Raw genomic sequence first — 22,480 nt, forward strand, 5'->3', positions numbered from 1 at the left:
AAGCACAGGGGCTCATCAAGCAAGTGGATGAATTATAATGCAAACTGAATTCCCTACCTCACAAGGTATCTTCTCTTCTTCTGTTATCTTGTGGGAGCACTGATTGAGAAGGCACTGAATCCTGAAAATTACAATGGGAACATGAAGCTAGGAACATTTAACTCCTAAATATTTCCAATTATTCTTTGCCAGTAAAGCCGCTCTTTTGTTCTTGCCTGAGGTTAGCACTGCTTTCTGCTTCTCCTCAGGACATACTCCTTGTCTGCCCTGCCATAAAGAGCCCCTGGGTTTGGTTCCTACCATCAAGGAAAAAAAAAAGACATGTTCATGTTCCCACCACTCCTCTTTCCCTCTAGATCTATAACTAGACTTAAGCCCTGAAGACTCCCAAGAATATTACAAAGTGTGACCCACAGCAAAAAGTATGCAACACATCAAAAGAACTCCATGATTTTCCCAGCTACTACAGATGTAAAATACTGGGAATTTGGGAAAAGACCCTAAGGGTATGAGATCATGGTGGAAGGGATGTAAAGTTGGATCAGGCTAAATGTATTGATCAGGTCCATTTCAAAGATTCTGGATTTAATGTTTTAACTCAAGAACCCTAACAGTTTGGATGTACGGTCAGCCAAACCATGGCCCCAAAGGAAGCCTAAACTAATTGAAATGCCAGAACTGCCCTGCTGTACTTACTATTGAGGAATGTACCCAGAGGCCAAGGGATATTATTTTCTACTCTCTCTTATCCATTTATCATCTCTAATATACAATGTATTGATGATGGTTGGCTTTATATCACAGTACAATATTTTTGTATTTTATTTTTTTTGAGACAGGGTCTCACTATGCAGTTCAGGCTGGCTTTGAGCTCACTTTGTAGCCCAGGCTGATGAGTACAGTAAAACCTTGGGTTAACCTGTAACTAGTATGTAACCCCAAACATCACATGATCACAACTGAGCCAATGGTCCCCACCCCCTATCTATCTTGTTGCAGGATTACAGGTGATCATCTCCGATGCTCAGATGCTTGGTCTCCGGCCATACTGTTTGACAGAAATCAATGATTTTTCAGAACACTGACAGGTGCTCACAACTGGCACTAGTGTATTTCAAAGCACCTATGGACAATCCCTTACTTTTCTATACAAGAGTAAGCTGAGGAATACTTTGTTTCATTCTAAGTCAGGCTGCCTGCAGATAAAGAACTTTTCCTCTGCTGTAGTATTTTGACTTACATTAAATACAGTGTATGACAAGAGTCTAGTAATACTGTACTGTAGTCAATATCTATTTGTCCATATACAATGACTGGCTGCCATGCAGAAAAAGGTTGAAAAGGTGCTAAGAAGATGATTACAGTGGAAGAAAGAACTCATTAAGAAGTATAAATGATATATGCAAGTGGCTGAAATAGCAAGATTTTATGTCTATGCTGACCATTTACACAATGGTAAGAAGAAGAAATAAGGAAGCTAGATGCAGAAGAAAGTTGTGAGAATATCAAAGCAGCAGTCATGTGCTCTGGAAGATGTAGCACAGTTGCTTCTAGTTTAGATGAGAAGCAACTAGCAGGTGATACTGAGAACTTAACCTGTGAGAAGCCAAAGGCCTTGAATATCGACCTTGTAAGTAAACAGCCAGGCACATCAATGGAACAGGAAGAAGGCTTTAAGGCAAGCTGGGAGGGGCTGGGGTTTTAGCTCAGCGGCAAAAGCGCCTGCCTGGCAAGCGCAAGGTCGTGAGTTCGGTTCCCGGTACCGGAGAAAAACCAAAAAAAGAAAAAAGGCAAGCTGGGGATGGTTTGATAACTTTAAGAGAAGTGGCATCAGGGATTGGGGATTTAGCTCAGTGGCACAGCACTTGTCCAGCAAGTGCGAGGTCATGAGTTCAATTCCCGGTACTGGAAAAAAACAAACAAAAACCAAAACAACAACAAAAAAAAGAGAAGTGGCATCCATAGTGTTGGGAGGCATAGGGAGGCTGAGAGTTCAGACACTGAGGATGAGACATTTAATATTGAGTTTCAGAAGTTCATGGTTTCCAAGGATTACCTGCTGGAGTAAGTTTTTAACAGTGATACGACCTGGCTTTTTTGGAAAAAGATGCCAAGGAGGACCTACATTAGAGTGTGTAGTACCCAGTTACAAGCCCATGAAAGACCATCTCACCCTCTTGTTTTGTGCTAATGCAAGCAGGGATTCCAAAATCAAGCCCCTGCTTGTATAGCATTCCAAGAACCCACAAACCTTCAAGAAATGCAAGGTGCAAAACAGGTACTTAAACATTAGTGGAGGTCCAACTGGAAGTCTTGGGTCACTCTTACCTTGTTTGCTGAGTAAATCAATGAGCTCCTTGGTCCTGCAGTGAAGAAATACCCTTAGAAAAGCATCTGCCACTCAGAGTTTGTTTATGGTTATGGATAATGTTCCTTCTCATCCTCCAGGCTTTGAGGACTCACTGGAGGAAACTGAGTTCATTGAAGTCCAAGAGAACCTTCAATTCTCCTTGAAGAAAACTGTGGCCTGATTGGGTACTTGGACATGACTTAGAAGGGTTTGCTCATGAGCAGGAGCTGCTGGTTGTCAATGATACCATGTCCTTGGGGAAGACCATGAGACTGAAGGATGATATTCAAGAACTGGTAGAAGAACACAGAGCAGATATTGATGAACTGATGGATCTGCATCTGGAGCCACAGCAAGAGGTGATGGAGATCTCATCTGCAGATGAGAAAAAGGTGGAGGAATCCCTCACTTCACATGTGGTTATGGAAATGTCTAAAATGTGGGAAACAGTGCAACATTTCATAAAAAAAGCAACACTTGAATGAGCCTGTAGCAATACAAGCAGTAAATCTTTTTAACAACAGTGCAATGTCACACTTCTGGGAGATCCTCAAAAGGAGGGAGAAAAGTCTCACTGGATAAATTCCTTGTTAAGACTGCATAAGAAAAAGAGTCCACTGAGCCAAGAACAGTGATTCTGCTGAAAGTCATCCCACACAACAACCCTCCTCTCTTGTCTCCCTCACACCAGCCACAAAGGCTTTCAACACTAAGTACAGGTTCATTTATTTTTCTTATTATTTATATTTTGTATTTTATTTGAATATTTGGGTTGTGGAATAAATCATCTGTGCTGCCATTCTTTCTTACGGGGAAATTCACTTTTATATACAAGTGTTTTGGATTACAAGCATGTTTCCAGAATGAATTATGCTTGCAAACAAAGGTTTTAAAGTATTTAAGTTACAGGATCAAAAGAGAAACATGATCATCCAGAGCTTTGTATCCTCTTCTGGAAGAAGTTAGAATATTATTAATTATGTAACTATTATGGTTTGTGTCTGGGTGTCCCCCCAAAGGAACATGCACTCATGGGGTAGGCTTTCAGAGTTTATGATTGATCCATGATCCAATGCTGGGATTATGGGTGTGAGTGCTACATCCGCCCTGGGGTGGATAGTTTACATATGTAAGGGAGAGAAAGAGGCTGTTTGTCACCACTCCTCCCTTTTGCTCTTGCTGCTTTTGCTGTTTTCCACCCACCATGAACTGTTGCCCTCTGTCATGTGCCACTCTGCCTTGGAGCCAGCTGTTTGGACTGAAACTTCCACAAACTGTAAGCTAAATAAACCCTTCCTTCCTTAATGTTGGGCCTCAGGTATTTTCTCTGCAGGCAGTTGTATCAAGGTAGGTGGAAGGATGGCTTTGTTATTGCATTCATTTGGAAATTAAGTATGGCTTGAGGAGACGCATATGGATGGCAAGTAGACAAGGGGTGACCTATAACGCATGTGTTGACATGACTAAGCTACTATCTACAGTTACTTAAACACTAATCTAGGTGTTGTAGTGAAGGAATTTCGTAGATTATTAAAAGTCCATAATGAGACTTCTGCTTTAAGCTCTGACACATAAAAGAGCTAAGAATTTAGTACTCCTCTACTTACAAGAACTGCACAAACCAAAAAACCAAGCCTCTCCTAGATTTGTCAGGGAACTAAGGTTATCAGGCAAATTGTTATCCTGAAACTTGGAGATGTTTGCATAGAGAATTACAGTCAAGATCTGCTTACCTGGAGCAGAAACTTCCTCAGTCATAAACAGGAACACTTAGTAATTCGGATGAAAGCTGGATGCTGGGTGAGGACTAATGTAGAGTGAGACACTTTTAGAAGCCAAGCTTTTTGGGGGAGCGAGGCACACTTTTACTGCAGTCCAAGAATACTACCAGGTTCTTAAGGTTCAGAACCAAGGTGAGGACCCCTCGTATCTCTCGCAGGAAGAAGAGAGAAAAAACCCACCATTTTGAAATATCCAGATATGCTCTAGAACAAAGACCTAGTGCACAAAAGAAAAGCCTTTCTTTACCAGACCTTTATCCATCTAGAGAGCAGGGCATTTACCAGCCTCTTCCTTCCATAGCCTTCCTGTCTTAGGCAAGAGGTGGGGGGAAATAGTAAATATTTGGAAAGGTAATGCCACACAGCCCCACTGCTCAAAGTCAGACTTGGCCAAGGGTGGCGGCATACACCCATAATCCCAGGACTCAGGAGGCTGAGGCAAGAGTATCACAAGTTCCAGGCCAGCCTGGGTACACAGTGTCTTTCTTTCTTTTCACTGACACACAATACCTGACATTCACAAATTAGAGGTTTATTTTGCTCCTGGTTTGTAGAGATTTCAGCCCGTAGTCTGCTAGCTCCAAGTCAGGGCCACAAGGCAGAAGGGAACAGCAGAAGAGAAACAGCTTAAGTATGGCAGCAGGAAGCAGAGGGAGATAGATCCATGTAGGCCATGACCCCCAGTGACCCTTTTCCCACCAGTTTCACCTCTCACTATCACAGTTAGCCATAAACACAAATCATCCCATAAGACTGAGATTGAATTTTAAGATTACAGAAAGCCTCCTTTCCACTATACCTTACCATCACATCAACCAAGCGCCAGTGAGGTAACTATAGATTACAGGTGTGAGAACTCAAAGCATGAGTTCTTAGGAAAATCCAATAGTGGAAAACAAGAACAATGGAAGAACTTTAAGCCTGTAACATCTACAACTACAGCAAATATTAAATACAGCCTAACTTCTAGTTGGACTAATAAATTTTTTTTGAAACTTCATACTATAGTCTTTGACCTCAATTCCTATTCCCCAGCTTTCACTAATTTAACTAAAAAAAAAAAAAAAACAGCATGTTCTAAGGCAAGAAGAGACAGCAGTCTGGCCAGGCATGTCCCAGCACTTGGGAGGCTCTGGCAGGAGAAGTGCTGAGTTTGAGGCCAGACTGGGTATATACAGTAAATTTAATTTCAATCAGCATACACCCCTATACGCATCACAGAAACTTGAAAGGAGCCAGGGAAGAAAAACACCTTGCCTATGGAGGAACAGGAAGAATTACGGCACATGTCAGAAAACACGTAAGCCAAGCGGACAGGAGAGTAAAATATTTAAAATGTTGAAATTAAAAGCAACAATAGCCAGGCATGGTGGTACACACTTGTAATCCCAGCACTCAGAAGGCTGAGGCAGGAGGATTGCACCAAGTTTGAGGCCAACCTGGGCTACAGAGTGAGTTCAAGATCAGCCTGGAGTACACAGCAAGACTGTCTCAAAGAAAAAAAAGTACATAAATAAAATAAAAACAACTAGAATTCCATATCTAGCCAGGTCTAGTAGCACACCCCTATAATCCCAGCACTCTGGAGGCTGAGGCAGGAGGACTGCCTGGAGTTCAAGGCAAGTCTGAACTATAAAGTGAGTTCAACGCCAGCTTGAACTACACAATAACCCTATCTCAAAATTTTTAAAAATTCCTTATCTAGTAAAGATATCCTTCAAAAATGAAGGGGAAATAACTTGTTCTTCACACCAAACTGAAGGAATTCACTGCCAGTAAATATGGCTAGTAATTAATGTTAAAAGTTCCTAAGGCTCAGGTGTGGCTATGCACACTTGTAATCCCAGGATTCAGGAGGCTGAAGCAAGAGGACTGCCCAAAGTTGGAGGCCAGTCTGGGCTACATATTCAGTTCAAGGCCAGGCTTATCTACATAGCAAGACTCCGTCTCAAAAAATAAAAGTTCCTAAGGAATATGATACAGGTCAGAAACTTGGATAAAGACAGGAAGAATTTTAGAAGAAAGAAACCAGAGTAAAACATTTTACTTTTCTTCTTTATTTGTTGTGTTTTTGAGACAGAGTCTCACTATGCAGTTCAGGCTGCCCTTGAGTTCACAGTGCAGCCCAGGCTGGCCTCAAACTCACAAAGATCCTCCTGCTCCAGCTTCCCAAGTGCTGGGATTACAGGCACGTACCACCATGCCCAGCCCTTACTTTTCTTAATTGATCTAAAATATATATAGGTATGTAATAACAGTAATAATATACTGGGTGATTACAACATATAGACAAGTGAAATAAAAATGACAGCAATGTTCTAAGAGAGAAGAAGGAAAAACTGGGAGTGCTGTTATAAGGTACCTGAACTATACTTGAAATGACATAGTACTATTTTTAAACGTACTTAGATTACTTGTAAAATTATATTGCAAACTCTAGGGTGACCATTAAAAAATTATTTTTTGAGACAGGATCTCTCTATATTGTACAGGCTGCCTCAGATTCGTGGGCTCCAGCAATCCTGCCTCAGCCACTGAGTAGCTGAAAAAACAGGCATGCCTGACCACTAAATTTATTTTTAAATGATGTGTCACTGATATACTTAGAGAGGAAAGAAAATTCTACCGAACATTCAAAGAATTAAAAACCATCCTTCCCAAACTCTTCCAAAAAATATAATAGGAGCAAAGATATCTTAACTCATTCTATAAGACCAACATTATACTGGTAGACATTACTGTATAAGAAAATAACACCAGGAACACGCCAGAACAAGACTGACTTTACTTCCTCCACTGGACAAAATTAAGAAAACATGTACACATAAATCAGTCCCTCTTGAGAAGGCAGAAATTGGCAGTCTCCTAATGAGACATTCTGAAATATGTAGAAAAGCAAACATTTTTTCACAACTCCCAACCCAGTCAGAGGGTCTTTCAGGAGGAATCCCAAAACTCCTCTATTCTCTGAGTGAAGAATTTGGACCACAAATATAGTACCCCAAATTCTACAGTTCTCACCTGACAGCTTGTCTCTTAATTCACCACAATCTAAGAGTAGAAGACACAGCATGGCCAGGCGTGTGGGAGCACATGCACCTTTGGTGGGTGAACTGACTGGAACCCACGAGACCCAGGACAGCCAGTCCCAGGGGCATGATCAGCAAGACCAGCAACATGTAAGTGTCCGAAGCAGCAGCAAGGAGCCAGCAGTTGGGCTCTGGAAAACTCACCAACAGAAAACCAGTCCCAGGCCCTACATCCAGAGGCCAAGATCAGCTCCATACCCAGCACAATTCCCATGACAAACTTGGCTGGAGTACACAGCACATTTCTGGAATCTGACATGAACACTATCACAGAACTGTAAACACCAGAGTATTTTACTACTTTTATTCTCTTGTCTGATTGGCTATCCCTTTAGTATCTGGTTGGAAGTTGTCTTGTATCTTGTGGTTATTTTTGTTTTTGGATTTTTTTCCCTCTCCTCTTTCTCAGGTCTGTTTTTCTTTATTCTTTTCCTCCTTTCTCTTCTCCTTTCTTCTTTCTTTCCCACTGTCTAGGTTTCTTAACTATCTTTTTCATTTTCTTCTACTGATCGTCTTTCTTTACTCAACTACTTATTGAATTTAAACTTTCAAGTGAGTAAACATTGTCTCTTTCCTTTCTGATCAGTCCTTCCCATTGTTTCATTCTTTCCCTCCTGTGTCCTCCTTTTTCTCAATATGTAGGTGATCACACTTTGACTTCTAGCCTTGACTCTACTTTATTTGACCTCATTCATCATTTATCCTGTCACCTATCCATCTTAACTCACCCCTGCCCCTCACAAAAGGTTAAATCACTGCATACAAGTACATGGTATAAGTTTGATTTTGTCATATAACCCTTAGAGTCTGCTCCTGTGGGTGGAGGTAGTAGGTTAATGGTTACCACAGTTTGTCAGTAGTTAAGCTGTACTTGAAACTATTGTTATTACTAACTGTACTACTTTGGCCAGGATGTCATACACGTTACAATCAGTTCCTCTCCCCAGTATGATAATGCTGTGATTGCATGGGGTCATAATCACCACCACAACCCAGCACCAAAGGATTGGGTGCTGAGCTAAATAGTAACTGTGCATCCTTTACAAACCAGGAAGGTAGGTTCTTGGGATATCTATAAAGAACCAGCTACATCAAGAGGACATCCCTGAAGAACAGACACCTCCTAGGGAAGCCTCAATACTAGTGACAAAGCTATCATAAGAAATTGGCAAGCATAAACACAGAAAACAGAATAAAATAAAAAATAAAAATAGGAAATGATAAGACATAGAAGCAAAATGCAACCCCAGACTCTTAGCCCACCTAGGACAAACCCAGAACACAATGAGATAGACTAAATTGGACATCAAACACTGGAACTTTCTGAACTGATAACAACAGAAGTGAAAAAAACAAGCGGAAAAGGCTGTAGAAAAAATAATTTCTCAAGTACAAGAGAAATGATGTTTAAAATCAAAGATATTAGAGAAGACATAAATAAAATAGATGAGCTTAGAAAAATGATAACAAGAAATGCCCAATATAGGAAAGAAATGTAATCCGTTAAACAGATCCAAATAGAAACCCAAGAAATTAAAACCTCCACTGAAAGTATATACAACAGACTGAATGAAAGAGAGCATATAATTTCAGATTTCGAAGACAGAACTGCAGCAAAAGATCATGAAAATATTTCTTAAAATTAGCAAGACACCATGAAAAATCAATTCAATAGGTATAAAATGAAGGAAAGAAAAAAAATAAGACTGATAGGGATCAATGAGAAAGAGGCAGCAAAATGCCATTAAAAAATCTCTTTACAGAAATAATAGCAGAAAACTACCTAAGCATGGATAAAGAATTTGACATACAAATAAATGAAGCACATAAAAATCTAAACAGGTATGACCAAAATAAAACCAGACCAAGACATAATCAAGATCCCAGAAATTCAGCACAAGAACAGACTACTAAAAGCTGTTAGAGAAAAGAAACATCACCTATAAAAGAAAGCACATCAGAGTCATGGCAGACTTCTTAACAGAAACTCTCAAGTCAAGAAGAGCTTAGAGTGAAGTATTTCAATTCCTGAAAGAAAACGATTTCCAACCCAGATAAAAAACTATCTCTCAAAATTAATGGAGAAATAAGATACTTCCATGACAAAGTACAACTGAAGAAATTCATGACCACCAAACCAACCCTAGAGTGAAAGATATTCTAGGTAGAGATAAAAATGATAATTCCAAGAACATTAGAAAGAATGACTACTAGGAAGGGAAAGTAATTAAACAGAGGAGTGCAGGGATATAACTCAGCAGCACAGGTCCTGCCTGACAAGCATGAGATCATGAGTTCCATTCCCAGTACCAAAAAAAAAAAAAAAACCACAGAGGGTGAAAACAGGGAATCAAAAGCAAGAAAATAACAGGCTGAAGATAAGCCAATACATATCAGTTACAGCCATCAATGTAAATGGCCTCAATTAACCAATCAAAAGAAACAGATGGGTAGAATAGATCAAGAAACAAGATATAATATGCTGTATACATGAAACACATTGAACTCAAAAGAAACTCACAGACTCAAACTCAAAGAATAGAAAACAATACTCCATGCAACAGGAACCCAGAAAAAAGCAGGGGTAGATATACTCTCTGCAGACAAGGTCAACTTCAAACCAAGAATGATCAAATGAGATAAAGAAGGTCACTACATACTTGTTATGGGGAAACTTCAAGAGGAAGAGATAACAATCATAAATATATACGCATCAAATACAGGAGCACACAACTATATAAGACAAATATTACTATACATGGAAAATTAAATGAGCAATAACACAATTGTAATAGGGGACCTTAATACCTCTTTACCACAAAGAGAGATCAACTAGACAAAAACACAGCAAAGAAATAGCAGAACTGAATTACACCTGTGAACAACTAGACTTAGGAGACATTTACAGTGCTCCAATCAACATCAGAATACACTCTTCTCAGCTGCACACAGGATGCTCTCTAAAATAGACCATACACTAGCACACAGAACATGCTTAAGTAAATGTAAAGGAACTGAAATTATCACGTGCAATGAAATGGGAAATCAGTAACAAAAGAAATTGCAAAAGCTCCATAAACACATGGAAATTAAATAACACATTCTTAAACAACCAATGGGTCACAGATGAAATTAAAGAAGAAATTAATCAGTATCTACAACTAAATGAGAAAGCAGACATACCAGAACTTACAGGATGGAATAAAAGCAGCCATAAAAGGAAAATATATAGCGGTGAAGTCTCACATCAGGAAAACAAAATGAGCACAAATAAAAACCTAATGTTGCACCTCAAGCTTCTAGAAAAAGAAGAGCAAGACAAACCCAAAGTCAATACAAGGGAGGAAATTATAAAGATCAGAGCAGAAATTAAGGCCATGGAAACTAAAAAACAATACAAAGAATTATGAATCAAAGAGTTGGTGATTTGAAAGAATAACTAAAATGGACAAATCCTTAGCGGACCTTATCCAAAAAGGAAAGACTCAAATTCCTGCACTGAGGAAGGAAAAGTGTGAAATCCTATAGATCCTGTGGAAATTCAGATCATTAATACCTACTGTGTTCATAGGAAGAAAATACAGAAGAAATGGACAGATTCCTAGATACATATGAATCAACAAAGTTGAATCAACATGATACAAAAATTCTGAATAACCTAGTATCATTTAATGAGACTTAGACTATGTAATTAAAAACTTACTAACAAAGAAAAGCCCAGGTCCTGATGGATTCACAAGAAATTTAGAGAAGATTTAATGCCAACACTCCTCAAACTCTTTCATGAAATTGATAGGGATGCAATACTCCCTAACTCATTCCTGGAGGCAAGCATTACTCTGATTCGAAAAGCAGAGAAAGACCCAAACAAAAAGGAGAACTACAGGTCAATCTCCCTAATGAACACAGATGCAAAATACTCAATAAGACACTAGCAAGCAGAATACAGCAGATCATCTAGAAGATTACACACCATGACCAAGTGGGATTTATCCCAAGAATGCAGAGATGGTTAAACATACACAAATCAATAAATGCAATCTACCATATCAACAGAGCCAAAGACAAAAATGACATGATCATCTCAATAGATGCAGAAAAAACTTTTAATAAGCTCCAACACTTATTCATGATAAAAACCCTACAGAAAATCAGAATAGATGGACTTTACCTCAACCTGGTAAAAGCCATCTATGACAAACCAATAGCCAACATCATACTAAATGAACAAAAACTGAAAGCTTTCACTCTAAAGTCAAAAACTCAGAGGTATGATAGACATTGTGAAATGATAGGAAAACGCTTAAGAGTAAAGGGCAACTGGGATGTGGGAAATGAGAAGGAAAAGAAGGAAAAATTTTGTATGTATGTATATACAGGATAGGTCACATAGTTGATCTACTGTCTTCTGTTTCTTTGCTGAAACTGTTAATGAGTCCTTGATTGATCAATACTGCATATCCGTATCTGTTTTCATGAGAAACCACTTTGAAGATATCCATATGTAATACAACAAGCATTGTTAATTTCCTACCACTTTGTTTGTACCTCTGTATTGTCTGTATTGTTCTGCTATTTTGTAAAACGGTTGTCTGTCTGTTAATGTTTTCCTTTTATTTTTAAAATTAAAAAATAAATAAATAAAATAAAATAAAATCAAGAACAAGGCAAGGATGTCCACTATCACCACTCGTATTCAATATAGTTCTGGAAACATTACTCAGAGCAATTAGACAAGAGAGAAAGAAATAAAAGGAGTAAGGATAGGAAAGAAAGAAGTTAAATTATCATTATTCACAGATGATGTAATACTCTACATAGAAGACCTCAAAAACTCCACCAGAAGATCTCTAGATTCATTTTTTTTTTTCTTTTTTTTTTTGTGGTACCAGAAATCCAACTCATGACCTTATACTTGCAAGGCAGGCGCTGTGCCACTGAGCTATATCCCCAGCCTAAGACTTCTAGATTTAATAACCAAATTCAGTAGCATATCTGGATACAAAGTCAACACTCAAAAAGCAATAGCATTCCTATACACAAACAACAAACTCACTGAAATTAGGGAAGCCATGCCCTTCACAATAGCATCCAAACAAATGAAATAATTAGGAATCAATATAATGAAGTAAAAAAATCTATACATTGAAAATTATAGTAGTCTGAAAAAGGAGACTGAAGATGTTATCAGAAAATGGAAAGCTACCCCTTGCTCATGGATAGGAAGTACCAACATAGTGAAAATGGCCCTATTCTCAAAACTGTTATACAGATTTAATGCAATCCCAATCAAAATACCATTAGCATACCTCCCAGAACTAGAGTAAGCATTCCTAAAATTCATTTGGAACCAGAAGAGACCTAGAAAAGCAAAGGCAATCCTGGGCAATAAAGGCAAGACAAGAGGCACCACAATTCCTGACTTGAAATTATACTACAAAACTACTGTAATAAAATTAGCATGGTAGTTGCAAAAAAACAGACCTGAGGATCAGTGGAACATATGAGAAGGTGCACGCATAAAGAGAAACACACTCAGACACCTCATCATTGACAAAGGGGCCAATCACATTCATTGGAAAAAAGCCTCTTAAATAAATAGTGCTGGAAAAACTGGCTCTCTACATGTCAATGACTTTAGACTAGACCATGCACTAACGTCAAAATGGATCAAACATCTAAATATTAAAAAAGAAACACTAAATCTACTGGAAGAGAAAATAGGTAGAAATCTTGAAGACACAGGTGTAGGCAGAGACTTCATGAACAAAAACCAAACTGCACGGGAAATATATCAAAGAATTAACAACTGGGAGCTGATCTTATTAAAAAGCTTTTGTACAACAAAAGAAACCACCTCAGAGTAAAAAGAAAACCCAGAGTTGGAAAAAATTTTAGCCAACAGTCCCTCAAACAAAGGACTCACTTCTAGAACATATAAAGAATTGAAAAAAATTAGACCTCCCCAATTCAAAGACCCAGTCCAAAAAATGGGCACCTGAAATGAATACCCACTTCTCAGATAAAAGAAATACAGTAGCAAATAAATATTTGAAAAATTGTTCAACATCATTGGTCATTCAAGAGATGCAAATTAAAACAACACTGAGATTCCACCTTGCCCGAGAAAGAATGGCTGCCATCAAGAAATCAAACAATAACAAATGCTGGGGGGGCAGTAGGGAAAAAGGAATCCTTCTCCACTGTTACTGAGAGTGTAGACTGGTGCAACCACTGTTGAAATCTCTGTGGAGATTCCCCATAAAACTAGGATTGGAAGTCTCATTTGACCCAGCTATTCCCCTTCTGGGCAGGTTCCCAGAAGAATTAAAAAACATCATACCATAGCAATATATGTGCACCCATGTTTATAGCAGCACAATTCGCAATAGCTAAATCTTGGAAACAACCTCAATAATGCCCATCAACTGAGGAATGGATAAAAAAGATGTGGTATTTGTATGCAATGGAATACTACTCAGCCATAATGCAAAACAAACTCAAGACTTTTATAGGTAAATGACGCAACTTGAGACCATACTCTTAAGTGAAATTAATCAGTCTTACATGTGTAAACTTCATATTATCTCCCTAGTGTAAGAAGGTGAAAGAATAAATAAGATCCAAATGTACAACAGATATTTGGAAATGGGAAGAAACCGTTCAAAAGGAAAGAGAAACTGGGATAGGGGAAAAGAGAAAAGAGGGAAAAAAGTAAATATAATATTTTATATATATATTTATATATATAATAGTTAAGATAGCTATACTACTAATTTGTATTAGTTCACTGTAAATAAAGGTTTGTGCTTGTATCGTTTGGTCAATTTTTCATGCCTATATTTTGTAATCTGAACAACCACTTTGAAGGTAACAGTAAGCAATGTACTAACCATTGTTTCTCTCCTACTACCTTGTTTTGAAATTTTATATCATAGTTTTTAGTGTTTTTTCTCTCTTAAAAAAATTAGAAAAAGAAAAAAGAATAGAAGGCACTTGATGCAAGTTTCCCTGCTGGGCAGAGAACAAAGAGATGCAAGCTGGAGTCTATGTGTGCCATGTCAGTGAGAGAAGGGGCTAAGGGCCTAACTCCCAGCTTCTCCCTGGAAGCCATTTATCGGCACACTCTCCTGGATAATGGTTGGACAGCCTCATATCCCTAACAAATGCTAACAATTTTAAAAGAACTGAAATCAAATGAAATATGTTATCTAAATGTAATGAAAAACAAAAATAAACATTAACAGAAAGACAACTACAATAACCTCTGAATAATTAGGAATTTATAAATTTCACATTCTATCAGGGAAAATTAGAAAATATCCACAATTAAAAAAGGAAACCATACCACAGCAAAATTTAGGAGCTAAAAGAAATATATGTGTTTAAGTAAATTTATAGCATTAAATGTTTGTTAGAAAAGCATGAAATCAACAAGCCAAGCTTCTATCTTAAGAAACTATAAAAAGAGAAGAAAACCCAAGACAAGTAGAAAGAAGCAAATAGTAGATTAGAAATTAATAAAACTTAAAACAGAAAAACCCATAATATCAATAAATGTATAAGCTAGTTCTCTGAAAACAGCTATACAACTAATAAACCTCTAGACTGACAGAAGACACAAATTACCAATATCAGAACAAAGGAGGGAATACCACTGATGCCAATGACACAAGATGAAGTAATACAAACAATTCTACACAAATAAATTGAACAATTCGGACAAAATTTCTTAATCACAAAACTTGCCCAAATAGATCACTGAGCTTACTCAATAACAATAAAGTTGCATTCATAGTAAAACTCTTTCTCAAGCAGAAATTGCTTCGGGCCAGGGATAAGCTCAGCGGCATAAGCTCCTGCCTGGCAAGGGCAAGGTCCTAAGTTCAATTCCTGGTACCAGAAATTGCTATGCCCTTGATGGTTTCAATGACAAATTTTACCAAATACTTAAATTCTACACATTCTCTTCCAGAAAAAAGGAACAAGAAATACTTTCCAACTCACCTAATTCTGAATCCAAAAATACATACATCTATAACCTAATAACCTTCATGAAAAAAAAAATTCTCAATATTAAAAATTTGAATCTATTAATTTACAAAAATCCTAACGGAACCCAACCAAGTGAGATTTACCCTGCAAATGTAAGGCAGACTTCAATAATCAAAAGTCAGTGTGAACCACCATCTCAACATCCTAAAAGGTGGGAAAGATCATTATCAGTCATACAGAGAAAGCGCCTCACAAAATTCAACACCTGTTCATGATAAACACTTACAATCCTGTTTCGGTGCTACACACCAGGAATTACCACCAGCATTCTAGGAGGCTGGGGCAGGAGGATCATGAGTTTGAGCCTAGCTTGTATAATTTAATGGCTTAGCAAGACTGCATCTCAAAAAATAAAATAAAAGGTATTGGGGATTTAGTTCAGTGCAATGACCCTGGGCTTCAATTACCAGCAACTACAAAAAACAAACTCAGGACAGGCAAAATAGAAGGAAATTCCTTCAGTCTCATAAAGGGTTTTTTTTTTTCAAAAGGAAAAAACTAGTTATATCATACTTAAGGGTGTAAGACAATGTTTCCCCTCTACAACTGGAAACTGGAAGCAAGACAAGGATCTCCTTGCTCACCAATCCTTCTCAACACTGTTAACAGAAATTCTAGCCAGTGTGTTAAGGCAAGAAACAGAAAAGGCACAGACTGTAAACTGACACACATCAAAATACAAAAACCAGCAAACTAAAACAGATCTCTCAATTAGAGGATAAAATACTTAAGATTCCTTAACAAAAGGTAAATTTCTGACTACGATAAAAAGAATTATTTCACTTGGGTCTAGATCTTCTGTTACATATTTAATTATGGAAAGTTCACTTGATATATACCCATTATTGCAGTTATAGTCTCTGACAATGAATACTAATATTTAGATTATAATAATTGGGTTAAAACAGCACAAGAATTAGGGAAAAAGCAAGTTAAATATATAAACACATACAGTACCTCCAAATGTAAAAATAAAGCTTGTGATAATAGAATATTTTTAAGTGCACAGAGATTTGTTTACAAAAATACAAAGTTTAAAGGCTAAAAAGATGGAAAATACTAGAAAAATCTGTGGCTACCAAGAAAATAAGGCATCAAACCAAAACAGAGTTCACATGGAAATAAAATTAATTTAGGAATGAATTTCAAAGAATGATGCAAAACAGTATTTTAGGGAAAAATACATTACATTTGCCGGTATGGGGAAGAAAGTTTTTATGTCATTTGACAGTAAGACATGAAACCAAAAGCAACAAAAGAACTAAAATTAACCAAAATTTAAAAGCAATCAACAGAGTGAAAAGGCAACCCACAGAATGAGAGAAAATATTTGCAAGCCATATACTTGAAATGGAGTTAATATCTACAGCAAAAGAACTACAACTCAACAAACAAAAAACCCCGAAATGCCTTAAAAATGAGTAAAATGCCGGGGATACACAGCTAAGTGGTACAGCACATTCTTTTTTTTTTGTTTGTTTGGTTTTTTTTGGTCTTTTTGAGACAGGGTCTCGCTACGCAGTTCAGGCCGGCCTTGAGCTCCACTTTGTAGCCCAGGCTGGTGTGACGATTCTCCTGCCTCATACTCCCGAGTGCTGGGATTACAGGCGTGTGCCACCACACCCGGCTGTACAGCACGTTCTTAACATGCATAAGGCCATGGGTTCAACCTCCAGCATCAGGGGGAATGAAATGACATTGTGACTTCTTACATCTAGAGTATATTTGGAAAGAATTATGTGATTAACATTTTTATATTAAATATATTGCTTAACACTCCAATTTTTTTTTTTTTTTTTTGTCGTCTTTTTGAGACAGGGCCTCACTATGCAGTTCAGGCTGGCCTTGAACTCACAATGATCCTCCTGCCTCAGCCTCCCTCCCAAGTGCTAGGATTACCGGTATGTGCCACCACGCCTGGCAACACCTCCAAATTTAAAAGATAAATAAAAACAAAGGTTGAAAGGCAAACAAAGTACTCTGTGAATTCATTTTTACCATCAGAAAAAGAATCAAGGGCAATTACTACTTTAGGAAATTAAACACTCAATTTGACTTCCTAGGAAAATACCACTTACACAATTATTTTTTTGGATGTAAAATGGTGCTTTCTGAAATTTAAGGAAATGTGCTTGTACTCAGACTACATTTTTAAGTCATTTGTAATTTTTTGGGGGGGGTTCTGGTGCTGGGCATCTGAACCCCTGGGCTCATGTATGTTAGGCAAGTACTCTTACTGGGGGCTGGGGGCTACAGGAGAGAGGGGAGAAGGGGAAGTAAAACGGACCAAGATACAATATGTACAAGAACCAATTCCCCACAATGAAGGTATTTATTACGTACTGCAAACATACACTAATAAAAAAGGGAAGAGAAAAAGCACTTTTCCACTGAGTCACATTCCCAGCTCTGTGAGTATAAATTTTTTCTCATGAGATTACAAATCTCAAGCTGTTTGATCATTTCCACTGATGCTACATTAGAAATAGTTTGCAGTGTTTCTTTTGCTTTTAGATAATTTACATTTAAATATCACCTGACTTCCTTGCCCATAAAAGTATTTTAAAAGTTCATGTATGAAACTAATAAACAACAAAACCAAATTTTAAGATTAAACTGCTAAAATGTTCCCCCTAATATTTTGTAATAGCATGGAGTTAGTGGGAGGGGAAAAGTTTCAAATTTAAAGTTTGTCTAGTTTAGCCTATGCTCCAAATTCTCTCAAAGTACTTTTATGTCATGTTGCTCATATTTAAAAATAAATATGCTGGGGGCTGGGAAAATAGCTCGGTGGCATAGCGCCTGCCCAGTAAGTGCAAGGTCCTGAGTTCAATTCTTGGTACCAAAAGAAAAAAAACTAAAAAAAAAATGAGTTCAATTCTTGGTACCAAAACAAAACAAAAAAACCACCATGCTGGGCGTGGCGGCGCACACCTGTAATCCCAGCACTCAAGCAGGAGGATCCCTGAGTTTGAGGCTAGCCTGAACTATATGAACTATATAGCAAGACCCCGTCTTTAAAAAAAAAAGTGTACCTTCAACAGACCTAATCTAATCATAGAACAGTTTCAGGACATTTTGTATAATCATACAATTTACAAAGACTAGAGCAGAACAAATTTTGGATCAAGTATTTGAAGAACTGCAATTGTACTCTTAAGACATCCATTGACCAAGACAGTATTATTTTCTGGGACCCTTACAATATGTCTAGACAAATTTTTTAGCTTTGTAATAAGAAAGCTTTTAATTGTATCTACCAGACAAGACATGTTTTAAAGAAACTGGTTAAATGAGACATGCCATACACCTGGAAAACCTAATCTGCACCTCAGCCAAACAATTTCAGATTATGAGCATTTGAAGTAAAATACTTTTCTAAGTGGCAAGCTCGTCAGTATCTCCTTCAGTGTGTTTAATGTGTATTTTAACATCCAGTACTATCCTCTAAGGGTCCTCAGCTTTAAATGCACTGACTATGATAGCAGTAAATTCTCTCAAGAGATGTGTATTCCACAAGGTATTCTTCCTTTTTCTGAGGACATATACAGTATGTTCCAAAGGGTTCTTAGATATTACTTTTAAGCTTTCTTGCTCAACATCAAAAGTTTTCCTATAGTATATTTCAAAAATAAAATCACATTACAATCATGGGAAAACTTTATTACTAGGAGCTTGAAATAAATACAAGTGCTTGCAGGTAAACACAAAGATTAAGAGAAAAGGACTCCTTAGGAAAATTCTACATTCTATGTAGAGTACCTTTTAAACTCCCTCTGCCAATTTAAAGAAAGGATGGGGAAAAAAGTAGACCTGTTTTCTTTTGGAAGGTGATAGGAGATACTAGATAAAAAGACCAAGTAGACAATGCTACTGTTGAAATTGAAAGGCAATTATGGTTGACAATAATTAATCAACAGTATACTTCAAAATGGCTAACAGATTTTTAACTGTTTACAACACAAAGAAATAATAAATGTTTGAGGTGATGGATATGCTAATAACCCTATGTTCCATGATGTACAATTATTATTTGTCAATTAAAAATAAATATATGTTTGTTTTTTTTTAAAGGGAGATTCTCTTAACTATAGGGGTAAAGCCTAACTGCTGACTCCTAGTAAGATTTTGGGACATCAAATTAGAAGTGAAGGAAATGAAAAGAGGAATTTCTGCCAACTCTGAACATGGAAAAATGGGATGCCATAATACAAAACCACTTACTACACATCAACCACAAATGGTTATGATTTGGCATTAGAACAACTGAGAACTGGAGCTGGGGACTTAGCTCAGTGGCAAAAGCGCCTGCCTGCCAAACTCAAGGTCATGAGTTCGATTCCTGGTACCAGAAGAAAAAACAAAAACTGAGAACTGAAATATATTTAGGAACTTCATTAGAACAAAATGCTTATGCCACAATATTTAATCTATTTAGTTTTAATATTAAGATTTATTTTTTTTCTTTCAGTGAGGTTAAGTAACAATTTAAATAATTATCAGGATGTATAAATGTACATCCACTCAGATGAAACATTACTGCTTATGTAAGTGGCTATCTAAGAAATATTTTGCATGTAATAAATATATTCTAAGTTTAGGTTAACAGGCACCATTCTGAGAAAAGTTTTTTGTAAGCAATAAATAAATTACATTCAATAAAACAAGGTGTCTACATCTGAAGTACAATACATCCTTAAATGTTTTCTTCATATAGCACCCAAACTTCCAAACTGTTTAGAAAGTATATCTAAAAATATAACTCATACCTGTCATAAAAATTGCCTAGGGAAAAAAAAAATCAATTGAGGACAAATTTACAGCTTATATTCTTAATTCCCCATTCAATAAAATACCAGTTGCCAATTTATTAAAGGTAAATGAACTGTATATATGCAACCTGCTAGTACTGAAAATCTGCTGTATACGTATATATTTAAACATCACTCTTTCTGATAGTATTTAAAATACTGCATCTCTGGTGCCAAACATGAAAACTATCGAGCATTTCATTTCCTTTGTTTTCATACTTGCACACCTACTCTGACCCTTTTTATCTTTAACAGCCAGCCATCCAACATTTTGGTTTGGTTTTGCAAATACCCCTACTTATATCCCAACACAAAACACTGACAATATTCCTTGGTAAACAAGAAAATCCCAGAACAGTCCGAGCATACGGCTTTGCTCCAAAAGTGTGGCACAGGCTAAATGATAAATAAAAAAAAAATCAATGCCCCTTATTGATGCAGTCAGAATGCTCCTGAGAGTCCATCACTTTGAGAATTTGCTGATGTAATCCTGAAGGAAGTTTCAACAGATTCTTCAGACAAGGATCAGAGAATAAGTCTTTGATTGATAATTTTTCTATTTATTTCTGCCAAGGCGACTGAAAACACGAAAGCCTTTTCATCAGAGAGGTTAGCATAGATGTCAATTTCCTTTTCCTGTTTCTCTGTTAAAAGAAAAAGGAAAAGCTTAATATGAAGGCAGTAGATGCAATCATTTTTAAAATGTTTTAATGCTCTGAAGTATTTTTTCAAATGACAGTAAGTATTATGCATATTATGACACATAATGTTATACTATAAAGTGAAATTTTTAAAAAAGTACAGAGGTACTGAAATAAAGATGAGATAGTGACTATATAGCTTTATAAATACATAGTCTAATAGCTACACATTTCTCAAGAATATCATGTATTTCTTTGTCCTCACTAGTATGAAATACCTCAACCAAAATTAAATTTCTCATCTTAGAAGATGGTCCCTTTTGAACATCAATGGTTACTTAATAAACATACTAACATCTTTTCTTTAGCCCTGCTGCAGGAAGTAAGAATAACCACATTTATTTCTATTTTTCCCCTCACAATTACAAATGGAATCCAAGTTCCTAGAAGAATTGAAAAAGAAAAAGCCCCTATTAAATCACGAATCATCTGAAATTACAATTAACATCTTTATGTATATTTCTCCAAATTATTGTTTTCAGACTGTACTGTGATTCTAATTTTATTTGGGTTTTTTTTGTTTTGTTTTGTTTTGACATTTTAATCCAGGTTAAACACACATGTAATTTAGTCAAATCATTTTTCACAAAACTTTGTAAAAAACAGAAGTCCATGCTCCCATGTACATTTCTTACTTTCTAGATTGTTTTTTTCAGTTTCTCCTTTTGTTTTTATAGAACCCTGACACTAACATTTTTTAAGATTTTGTACCTAAGAGGCTTTAAGCATTACATATTCACTGTCTACTGCAGTAATTTAGGATTTAATTGTTTTGCATCTCTTTTTTTTTTTTTTTTTTTTTTTTTTGAGACAGGGTGTCACTCTGCAGTTCAGGCTGGCCCTGAACTCTATGTAGCCCAAGCTGGTCTTGCACTCACAGCGATCCTCTTGCCTCAGCTTCCCAAGTGTTGGGATTACAGGTGTGCGCCACCACGCCTGGCTCTACTTTTGTTTTTCTTTTGTTTTGTTTTTTGAGACAAGGTGTCCATATGTACTGCTGGATGAGCTTTCTTCTGTAGTCCAGGCTGGCCTTGGTCTCCCCATGATGCTTCTGACTCAGGCAATCCCCCTGCCTCAGCCTCTCTAGTGCTGGGATTACAGGTATGTGCCACCACAGCCAGTTTGTTTTGCATCTCTTGCCCCACCATAAAAATTCTGCTTATCCTGTCAGCTTTTCATTTTCGCTAAATCACAATTTCAGTAACATCAATTTTCAACTGAATGTTGAACTTCAGTTCAATTTTCAAAATCACCATGATTATGAGAGTCATTTTTCCTGCATGTTGTTTTCCCAGAAGGGATTCTCACTTTTTATTTGCTTAGTTTGCATTTCAAATTCAACTCCAACTCTTTCCTAGTTGTAGAAATTGGTCAGGATGTTAAAACAGATGAGGTATTTTATCAGCTTTATCTTTTTGAAGAAATCATTCCAAGTCTTCCAGCCTGCTCCAATCTGAAATCATTGCTCTCTAGGCCTACTGCACAATTCATCTTCTTCAACATCACACTGGAACTTCTTATCTCCCTCCTCCTGTTAGGTCCTTTCTATGCTGGATTCCAGTACCTTCCTTGACTTCCTTCATCTTGGTGGTATGTAATTTGCAGTAGCTTCTTGAGAAAAGGAGAATGAGTAGCAAAATTTTTGAAACACTGATTATCAGAAAGTATATTCAGTTTATCTTGAGCAAAAACT

At 37.0% G+C, this 22,480-nt stretch overlaps 1 protein-coding gene across 1 annotated transcript in view; it reads right to left on the reverse strand.

Annotated features, from left to right (window-relative positions):
* Positions 1 to 18,917: 18,917 nt before the first annotated feature.
* The window catches only part of LOC102015256 (chromosome unknown open reading frame, human C16orf87), a gene marked incomplete in the record, with an annotated part of 32,696 nt that continues 29,133 nt past the window's right edge, over positions 18,918 to 22,480 (reverse strand). The window contains 1 exon segment of the mRNA XM_013518584.1: positions 18,918 to 20,730. Coding sequence (XP_013374038.1) covers positions 20,612 to 20,730 — 119 coding nt within the window.

The sequence above is a fragment of the Chinchilla lanigera genome, unplaced genomic scaffold (genome assembly GCF_000276665.1).
Source record: "Chinchilla lanigera isolate Chin_1 unplaced genomic scaffold, ChiLan1.0 scaffold00047, whole genome shotgun sequence".
NCBI lineage: Eukaryota > Metazoa > Chordata > Mammalia > Rodentia > Chinchillidae > Chinchilla > Chinchilla lanigera.